General features: G+C 44.2%; 1 protein-coding gene across 1 annotated transcript in view; it reads right to left on the minus strand.

Moving 5' to 3' along the window:
- Positions 1-6780, minus strand: part of TSPAN15 (tetraspanin 15) — a gene marked incomplete at its 5' end in the record, with an annotated part of 8813 nt that extends 2033 nt beyond the window's left edge. Inside the window, 4 exons of the mRNA XM_009082134.1 lie at positions 1205-1321; positions 2850-2945; positions 4583-4657; positions 6595-6780. Of these exons, the coding sequence (XP_009080382.1) occupies positions 1205-1321; positions 2850-2945; positions 4583-4657; positions 6595-6780 (474 nt within the window). The remainder of the gene's footprint in view (positions 1-1204; positions 1322-2849; positions 2946-4582; positions 4658-6594) is intronic.
- Positions 6781-11063: the final 4283 nt, after the last annotated feature.

Genomic DNA, 11063 nt, shown 5'->3' on the forward strand with positions numbered 1-11063 from the left:
CTACAGCTTTACACAACTCTACAGAAATCAGCACTGTCAGTGTGTCACGACACATTTGAAAAGTATCTGTCCAACAAACCCAGCGTGGCACCAGCACCCACAGTGAGCTACGACAGGGCTGTATGCCACAGTTGCTTCCACAGAACGAACTGCAGGGTTCCATTTCAGAGCCTCAGTAACTTCACATCTTGTTAAGAAAAGCCAGGTGAGCACAGCCTTCGTGCCAGCGCAATGACAAACTGAAGCTCAGAAACAGCCACACCTCAAACAATGCCCAATACTACGAATGCTTACACGAACCTTTCACAAGACTAAATTCATTACAATATAATTTAATGTATCATATGAATATAAAAATCATATACTTAAAAAGACCAAGTGCTTGCATTTGCCAGATTAGTAATGCATTTTCTGCAGCCTTGCAATATTTTCCATGGGTTCCAAAGTTCTACCAGGCCTGGCAAAGCTGACTTGAAAATCCTGTCCTTCACCTACAAACCAGCCAATGTAAAGCCCACTGGCACCAAAGTAAGCAGCAAACACAGCCAAGGATGGGGAAGAAAGTGAGAATACACAAATGAGGAAAATAAGACAGAACAAACTCTGCGTTATTAATACAGAATCACAGAATCCTAGAATGGTTTGGGTTGGAAGGGACCTTTGGGACCATCTAGTTCCAACCACTGCCATGGGAGGGGACAGCTTCCACAAGACCAAGCTCCCAGTCCCATCCGACCTGGCCTGGAATACTTATAGGGACAGGGCAGCCACAGCTGCTCTGGGCTGAATGCCCTCCCCTGAACACCCTCCCTCACAATGCAAATAAGATGTATGACAAGGTCATTCTGTTTGGTTTTTCATTCCCACAGCAGCTAGTGCACATCACTCCAACCCCCACCCGTGGAAGCAAACAGGCTTCCCGGCAGAGCAGGAGTGGCATACCTGGTGAAAACACCAGCAAAACTGAATTTTCAGCAGCCTTGGTTCAGGCAAGCCATGAGATTAGAGGAGATCCCAAAATCCATTCTTAGGCTGCAAGGTCCATCAGTCAGATGGACCAGAGTCAGCACAGCTAACCCATTATTTTTTCCTTTTCAAGCTGTGAAGACCCACAAATCCACTGGGGAAGGAAGCACCCGTTTTCCTTCACTTCTTCCCCCAGACTTCCCAAAGTACTAGCTGATGCTGAGATGCCAGGACTTACTTTGTTTCTGATGCAGCAAGTGTAGGGCACCCCGCAGGCCAGAGGTCCCGGCGCCGCACAGTTGTGGTATACATTCTGGGACCAGTCTTTGTAATCTTCCCCACCACAGCACTTAAACTGGAAAAAAATTGCACAAAAATGTGATGACCTTAGAGGACTTTTCCAACCCAAATGATTCTATTATTCTAAAAGGTAAAAGAAAAAAAAATATCTTAAATTCCTTGAGTAAGTAAAAAACAAAGTGAGAATAAAACAATCATAAAAGCCCTGAGCTACCCAACAATTCTGTCACTTTGTCAGCAAGGCATGTATGGATGTGCATGATAGATACAATTTAAAAGAGATAAAGGTACAGGCAGCATTGCTCTGCCACTCATCAAGCTGTTACCCAAGGCGCCAGAGCTAAGTGCTTGGCAGTTAGTTCTGCCTCCCTCCTTTTCCGAGCTGAGAAATCATTCCAGGTCTGGATTTCATTAAGTAACGTATTCACATTCACATCTTGACCTGCAACAGACTCTGCAATTTTTTTAAGGATTGTGACTACGTTTCTAAATGGCTCTAAAGGACAAAAGCCTTGATGCAATGCATAAATTAAGCTCATCCAAACATCTTGAGTGTAATGTAGAAGAACTAAAATCTGGCAAACAAATACTGCAAGTCTACACTGACTTTACACAAATATTCACTTTATAATTTAAACAGTGGGAAAAGGAGCAGTTTATTTAATCACTAAAGTGTGTATTTGCTGTAGGTATCCATAGTTTTGGGCAGTGCATGGAAGCTTTAAAGCATGATGACATCTAATGACAAAACTTCCTCAGTATGGTTTGCTTGTGACAGACTTTCCATGCTAACTGTTTTTCAAAGCAGGCTGCCATCTCCATAACGATGTATGCATCACTTCCTAAGGGAGTTTTTAAAAAATCATTACTTGGCATAGTCACAGACATCACACGGGCCCTGACATCACATCTCTGAACATTTTCTGCTTCGTCCATAGTCTCTGAATTGCATGGCAGAGCTCCTCAATAACCCAATAAATATTTCAACAAACCAGTCTTTTTAAAAACAGGCTGTGAGTCAACTCCATGTGCCATTAAGTAATGCTCAGCTGAGACCCACACAATTCCTGAATTTTAAGGACAGGTATAGATGCCTCCCCGGGCACCTCCTTCGAATAACCAGCTCGTTAGAGAAGCTCACTGTGTGCCCCTGAGTGACAACACAACGGCCCGGATTCCCCCTCGGTTCTTCTTGTCCAGTGTCTGCTGTTAACGAGATATCTCCGAATCTCCCAGACTGGCCAGCAGAAATGCTGAGTGCAAGGACCTGGGTGGGATTGAGTCTGGCTGTGGGGCCTCTCTAAGCCTGCATGTTTGTAGGACCTGCCCTGGAGCAGCTGAATCGCATCGGCCAAGGCAAACGCTGCATTTTTCCCCCCACCTCTTGCAGCAGTTTAGAGGGTTTTATCTGCCAGCTGGGATGCTGAGGAGCCCTGACCTCAGCGAAGATGTAACAGACAACACACGAGACCTCACTCCCCTGTCAATCAGAACTAAACAAATCACTGGGAAAACTCAAAGCTGGTGCCAAGGACCAACCACACCCTGTGCCAAATTAGTCCCAAGAGAAAACACAACCAAACCTGCTTTTGAACAGAATCCATGATGTTCTTGAAGTCTAAATCATCATAGTAATTCTGAATTCCTCTTCTAATGTTATCGTTCAAAAATTTGATTGTCTAAAAGGCAAAAGGAAAACAAGATTCATGGGTCACACATACTGAAGCAAAATCAGAAGAGCAGGTTAAAGTGACAGGTCTAACTGACAAGACAAAAGAAAAGGCTATTTTTAAAAAAGAGGAACAAACACTGGTTACAAGCAAATCTTAGCACAGTTCTGCAGGGACCAACCATCTGTTATCTCCTAAGGAAGCAGCCTTAACCTGGGTTTGTGCTAAGAACTGCCAACAGTGCAACACCTCTCTCCTCTGAGGCTCTCTAGGCACCTCCCAGAGACAGCCCCATATCCCCAGGCAGGATCCCCTCCCAGTGGGCACTGGGGATCCTCACCACTTTTCCAGTGACAGAAAGGTGGGTTTGGGCAGTAGGTTTGTCACTGTGGTCTGCACCGAATCCCAAGCAATAAGAGCTGACTCTGTCACCACCTTCCATGTATTTTAGGACCATCTTAACTGGCCAAGAAACTCATTTAGACTTGACAGATTTGAGAAGGAGGTAGAGAAAGAAATGGGAGAAATCAATGAGACATACAAAACACACAGCACTTAAACAGAGGCTACTACCCTCAGCTTTTATAAATACTTCCTTCTCCTCCCCACACTAACCTGAACTTCTTCGGTAACCTCAAAAACCAAGGAAAGAAACCAGTCCCTATCATAGCTGGCCTGCTTTGGTCCAGCATGGAGCAAGAAGAAAACACTAGCCAGGGAGAACATAATACTACTTCAAAATAACAAACAGTGATTTTTCTTTAAAATATTTCTTCCAGCTATTTTTTTTGACATCATATATAGCACAACATGTATAGCTACTTTATGTGAAAATGAGCTTGGTAGGACTGGGGTGGGGAGAGAAGAGCTCTTATTATTCAGCATCTCCTTTTCATGCTTATATTTTGCCACGTTAGAAAAATAAAAACATCAAAGCATAGAAATCTAGTACTTTCCATGGTGAACACATTTATGTTTTGAGGAAATGGTTAGAAGTTGCATCAGGAGAGGGTTAGCCTGGAGATCAGAAAATGGTTCTTCCCCCAGAGGTGTTTGGGCACTGGAACAGCTCCCCAGAGGATCCTCAAGGGTCCCTTCCAACTGATTATTCTGTGATTCTGTGAAAAAAAATAGTCTGCTCCTTTCTGTTTAAAAGAAGAATCAAGGTTTTAATACCGACATGGTATGTTTATAAATAATGAGGTCTCCTACAGAAATCAGTTATGTAGGTTATGGACAGGGACGGGGAAGAGCTATCCTTTGGGTAAGGTAAAACATTTTGGCCACTAAAAAACAAAACATTCCACAAATGCAGCTGGAAACTTCAGCAACCTGAGACCTGGACAGCAAAACAGAAGAAAGCACTTTGTAACACACGAAGAGCTGGAAACTCACTTTGCCTGTGTTGCACATTCTTAGTTACCAGACTTCCTCCAGCTTCTTTAATTTGGAATTCACCTCTAGAACAGGTGGCAAATCCCACCATTCCTGAACCTTAAAGACCCCGAAGAGCCTGGGCCTGTATTTAGCCCTCCATCAATTAGCGCTCAGGTGACAATTTTAACACCTTTCCTTTCGCACCACTGTAACACCATGGACCATAAGTCATGTTCTCCATGACCAACACCTGAACACAGGCAGCTCACCTGGTTTCTGAAGATCAGGGCCACCACTCCACCCGTCAGCTCAATCAGCAGACAGATACCGAGGATATACATGAACTGCACAAAAACAAGTCCATGTGAGTCATTAGACAGAACAAACCCAAATCATTTTTTCAATTAATGCCCTTTAGTCTGCAACACTCAACTGACAACAGACTTGGCTTTCAGCACACAAGATGGCATTTTAAAGGAAGATAAAAAATTATGGTTTTGCTCTTATAAAGCTGTTCATGTCACAAGAAAGCATTTTTCTTCACTTGAGTTACTGAGATTTGTTCACTTGAGTTATTCTGGGTTTTGCCCAACTGGCAAACACATTGTTTTTCTGCTTTGAATGGACTCAAAACCATGAGATGTATTTATCATACCAAGATACTCCTCTCCACAACAGCATCTCAGAGAAGCACCCTGATGGACCATTACAAACCACATCAAACTTCACGTCTTTATGCTTCCCTACAAAACCAGTACTTACCTGTTAGCTTTAAACTCACAGCACTGATATTCCAAACCACCTTCTAAATTGCCAGGGCTAAATCCAAGCAGAATTCTGGGCTTGACACCTTTCGGTGTGTTGCTCCACACGTTTATCTAGACGCACGTGGATATGCACACACTCACAAGACCAGGTGTGCGGCCGAGGCTGCGCGTCAAAGCCCATGCAGAGTATGTATACTACAAGAAATCCACAGCACCGTGAGACAGCTGCAACGTGCCAGTGCTTCAAATGTTCTTCCACCCCAAAGGGTTCTTCAGGCATAAAAGATGGCTGTTATGAGAACTTAGGTCTGCTGCTTAACAACAAACTTCATCAGGAGCAAAGGTTTATGATCCCTCATCTGAAAATAATCCCTAATGGTCCCCCTGAAAACTGATTTAATTTCTGTGTGCTCAATATGCAGTATCAGTATAATGAATTCTCCAAGTATCTCTTCTCCTGCTAAATCTGCAGCCAGCCAGAGAAGCAGGCACCAGGGACTTGCTTTGTTAAATACCCACCTGGGTTTGCTACCAGAACAGGAAGAGAAAATGTCCTTGGCATCAGAGGACACGCCATCACGCTCAGTGTGAATGAAGATTAAGGACAGGCTCTCCGTAAAATTCCAGCACAACTTCAAAATCCACAGCTACTTCTGGCTTTGTCCTCCATAACAGACCACATATTCAGCACTTCATTAGACCAAACTGACATGAGAAGGCCAGGCTGGATGGGGTTTTGAGCAACGTGGTCTGGTGGGAGGTGTCCCCGCTCACCGCAAGGGGGTTGGACTAGATGGCCTTTAAAAGGTCCCTTCCAATCCAAACTATCTATGATTCTACAAAGGTGAAAACAATGTTTTCACGCTTTATGTTTAATTAGTCATATGTGCAACTTCCATCTGCAACCACAGCATTAGTCAGGAATTTCCCTGACATTTACCCTTTAGAGGCACAGGAGACAAAACCTTGTTCCTTTCACTTCTCCCTCTGGGCCTTCTCCCAAAGCCCCAAGCCACACAGCTATCCTTGTAACACTCATTTCTACATCTCTTGCCTATATTCCACTTCTCAGGGGGAGACAGACAGATTCCAGCTACCACCAGCTCACTGGACATCAGCCTGAGCCAGGGCTCCTTTCTCAAGTGGCTTCCTCACGTTGAAATGAGAAGCCAACATCAAATGGTATGGCAATAGCTGAATTTCCACCAGATCCACACTGGCTGATAATAATTCACGTTCCTGGCTGTTTCCCAGAAGGCCCTTAGCTACTGGAAGGTTGGTTTTCAGTGCTGAGCCTGTGCCACTCTTGATGAGATGGAATGCTGCTGCTCCCTGAGGGAGCGCAGCTAAGGGATCACTGCCGCAAAGCAGCTTCAGAGTTCACCAAAATAAAAAAAAGCAACTTCATTGAAACATTTTTCAAAGCAGACATAGTTATGGGTTTGAATTCAGCACACACTGAAAAGCAAAAGCACTCAGCCTTAAAAATCAGGAGTAAAAACCCCAACACTTACTGCTTGCAGAAGGCATAAATTGTCTCTCAGAGAAGCCAGCACACCCACAAAGGATACCAGGAACATGATAATGCCCAGAAGTATCAGAATAATTGCTGGGGCTAGGAAGGCACTTTCTAGAGTTTTGTACTTTTGTCTTTCAATTTCTGCATAAATCCCAACGGTGAGGACGAGGGCTCCGATCACCTGAAACAGAAACAGAGGAGAGCACAGATGTTACTCTTTCTCCCAGTGAAGACAGAGGTGATGCGCTGTGAGCACACAGGAGCCTGTGGCTGCTCACTTCAGGATTCATTAAACAATGGAACACTCAAAGCAGAAGTTTGGATAAAAAGAAAATATAACTCTAAAGCAGAAAAAAGCCGAGGAAAAAAAACCTGAGATCTGTTAATCTGAAAAATATATTTCCTAATGTTTTAACATTCTGTAAGTTATATTGAAACATACATCACTCATTGAAATTCAGTTTATTACCTATCTGAAATGCCATGGCACTAATGTCCCTCCTCTGCATGTCTGTCTGTCCTTCTCTGTGTGTATGAACATATGTACATGTGTCTCTTAACAGCTTCTCAGCTGCTCTGAACACAGCTTGTACATCCCTTCATATCAGCTCCTACTCTACTTAGGTTCAGTAAATACTGTCAGGTATGTCCTCCAGTCCTCTTGTCCTCAGGGGAAAGGTGCTGGATTCAAAACTAAAAATATGCAACTTTGAAAGTATGTCACTTTCTTGAGCAACGACCAGATAAAGCTGTGAAACAAGAAAAGACACATTTCACGGAACAAGGTAGAGCCACTTCCGACAAAATTGCTCAGTATTAAACCTACAGCATTCTGCAAGTCACTCTGAATTATGCTGAATGAATTAAAATACAAAATAGCCCACAATACTCAGTCATGAAAATGGCAGTGGGAAACCTTTCCTGCCAGCTCCAAGAGCCAGGCACATCCTCAGGGCAGAGAACAGACACAAAACAATCATCTGGCAAACCGACGGACAACATTCCCCTTTTCTGACCCAACAGTTCCACAGGACCCACGGGGCTGCTCCCCACACACCAACATTCTTAATTCTCCTCCTGAATTTTTAACTGCACTTCCTAGTTTTGGATATGACACGGTGCATCCCAGAAAAAGGGTCAGATGAACACATGACATGAGTTGCAAGATCCTGAGCCCAAGGGCTGAAATCTTTTAATTATGGCACACCTTAAAATAAATAACTGCTTACTGAAAACTCTGGGTTTTCTGTGGGAATGAATAACAGCCCCAAAGGACAATATGTGGGGAAAGCCATCAAGCTGTCATTTAAAAAGAGAAGACTCTCAGAAGGGTTCACCCATAAATATACTGAAGCTATTTAAAAAGCAACTTAAAATTTGACATAATAAACTGAGAGCAACTCCCCCTCTGACACATCCAGAAATTGTGCTGTGACAGGCAACAGAAGAGAAAACGTGCTGGACAAGTAGCAGGTCCCAAAATTTACCCCTTCTATGCTGCAACAGTAAAACTGTAACAAGGGATTTTTTTATTTCTAGACGGTCCATTTTCAGTGTTAGCTTTATTCTTTAAAAAAACCCCAGTGATTTGATTTGGGTAACAAATTATCAATTTCTTTTCAAGCAGACGACAACATAAATCAGTTACAAACTTTTAAATGCAGCTATAACAATAGAAGAGTCTCAGAACCACTACAAAAAATCTTAGGTTATAAAATTGGTGACTGTACATGTACATATGATTCAGGAGTGCTATTACTATTATTGTTTTTAAAAATTAAAAAACCAAACAAAACTAAACTAAAAACATTACAGGTTTGTGCCCAGACTGCACTTACCCTGCTCAGAAAGCAGCAGATAATACAGCTTAAAGACAGACTCTCCTACAAACACTACAGCATCTCTTTTTAATGGTGTTCAGTGTTTTCCCAGCAGATTCCTTGTTTAGAAAACTTAAACACTGGACATAAACCACAGGTGTTAAAACTCAACAGGGGCTATCAGACCTTCAGAAATGTGCTGTGCCGAGTCTAGAGTGCTTTACTGAAATGCCTCTTTCTGATCTGCAGTTTTCTCATCAAAACATTCAATTCAGTATTTTTGAAAGTTTGTTTAAAAGATTCAGAATATGCGGTTAGGAATACCAGCCACATTCCCACTTTGAACTATAAACTGTATACACAGGCTTAGAGCACACAGTGCTCAAGAGACACACACATTAGCAGCTGCATATACAGGTGTATCTCCACCCTTTTCAGCTGCACTTTTGCTAGCATACCCTCCAAGAGTTATGCTTTTCTTAATCTTCTGCTTTTTTTCCATTTAAGCATCTAACAAAAATCTTTTAAACCTTTACTATGGTGAAATCGACAGCAGCAATTTTTTACAGCAAGCAGATGTGCCAACTTAGCAATCATCCCACCCGGGTCTCTTGGCAGGTCTGTGCTCTCCCTTCCTGTGACTGGGGGTGGGAACACAGCTTTCACGCAGGGAACCACAGATCCATGGACTGTTTATATCCTGCATCCTTCATACCAGCTCCCAGCTCAGCGATTCCAGCTGTGTACGCAGGCAAAATTAACTGGCCTTGACTCACACTGAATGAGCATCCACCAGCAAACACCAGGGGATTTCTCTGGGGCTTTTGCAGGCACAGAAGCTGCTTTCCCAGGAGAGATGAAAAGCATTTATTTATTTATTTATAAGCAGAGGTTTTAACCCTATATTTACAATACTTGTCCTTAAATACAGCACCCACTCAACAACAGCACCTTCTGTTTAAAACTCTCAATGCTGTTTCAGCCAGGCGAGAAAAAGTACATTACAGCCTCACTCACCAGCAAAGGAGTTGTCTGGAAAAGTTACAGGGACAGCTAGTTTTTAAAAAAGCCCTGGGAAGACACAGGGCCTGCAGCAAACATCCCCTCCGGCACTCCCAGCAATGCTTTCATTTCCCTTCCGCTCTGGATAAGGCTGATGTTTAACTCCTGGTGATTTATAGCCATCCTGGAGACACGAATCCAGGCATTCCTCACTCCTGATGCACCAGATGAACAGCAACAGCAGGGAGGGAATTGAATTAACTCAGCATCCAGCAAGCCAAAGCCCCAGACAGCAGCAGAACATCACAAACCACTAGAAATTTAAGCAAGCCAATACTCCACAGCAAACTTTGCTTCCATTTACACCAGTTCAAAAAAACCAACAAACTCATCAAGACTAACACAGCTGGAAAGAGAAGTAGACAACTCACATCTAATTACAGTTGACGAGATCTGTTTCCCTAAGCTGGCATAAAGGAAAATTTGAAGAGCAAAGCCCACACGCCATACCCCGCACAGCGCAGCACGTGCTGCCCAGCACAGGCCTCCCCCAGCATCTCTCCCCAGCCTGCCCTCCCCGAGCAAACCATCACCCTGACAGAGCCAACAAACCCAGCTCTCGGTTACAAACACGGGCAGAGCATGGCAAATCCAGAGCAGGAACTACAAAGAGTAAATCAAATCCTCAGGCTGCCTGAGAGAGGCTTTGTGCTCTGCAGACGCTCCGAGAGGCGTTTCAGAAGGTCCCTTTTCTGCCACCAGCTGAATGTTTACATCCCACCAGCAAGGGCCGGCGCTGCCGACAGAAAACACGGAGCAGGCAACGCGCGTGGTCCTTCAGGGAGGACACACTGCAGAAAAAGGGTTTGAAAAAATAACACAACAAATCTCCCTTTTCCGAAACTTGCACCTGCCAATAACTGCTATCAAGGAACACAAGAAGTGTCAGGAGCCTAAACCCAAGGGTTAGTTTGTCTGCTACGACAGACAAAAGATATCCGGGATTCCAAAAAGCCTAAATTCTACTCAAGCACTTTGCATTTCAATTTTTGTTCGCTGAATTGTAACTCTAATCAGACACCTACTATCAAACTTGGTGGATCTAAATCTCTTCTTCCACGCAGTGCACCAAAAGATTTAAGCTCCTACCTGGTAAATACTGTGTCAGACAGAAACCACCCACCCAAGCAAGAACTTCAGTGACATTTAAACTGAAAAAGCCAGAAAGAAACACCACACACCCCTTGAGCATCTACAACATCAGTACGGCCTGGAGCCGGCAACGCTGCAGTAGAGCAGGGCCTGGAAAAGCAGCTCTCAACAGCACAGTGCTTACACAGTGTCCTCACAGAGAGCCCCAGGGCAGGGCCGGGGGGTGTCCGCGGTAGAGGGGTCAGCAGCCACAGCCTGGGCTGATCATCTGGGACTTCACTGCTTTACCCAACACCTGGGTGAGGACAGCAAGTGCCACACACCGCTGAGCTCCTCAGTCCTGCAGCCTCACCCTGCCGAGCCTCGGCAGGGTACACGGCCCACACACCCGCGAGTGACGCTGTAGGGCAAAGGCTCTATTTGCCCACCTCGCCTGGAGGGGAAAAGCTGCGTTCTAATACACACAAACCATTTCTTGCTGCCTAACTTC

The sequence above is a fragment of the Acanthisitta chloris genome, unplaced genomic scaffold, assembly GCF_000695815.1.
Source record: "Acanthisitta chloris isolate BGI_N310 unplaced genomic scaffold, ASM69581v1 scaffold22939, whole genome shotgun sequence".
Lineage (NCBI taxonomy): Eukaryota > Metazoa > Chordata > Aves > Passeriformes > Acanthisittidae > Acanthisitta > Acanthisitta chloris.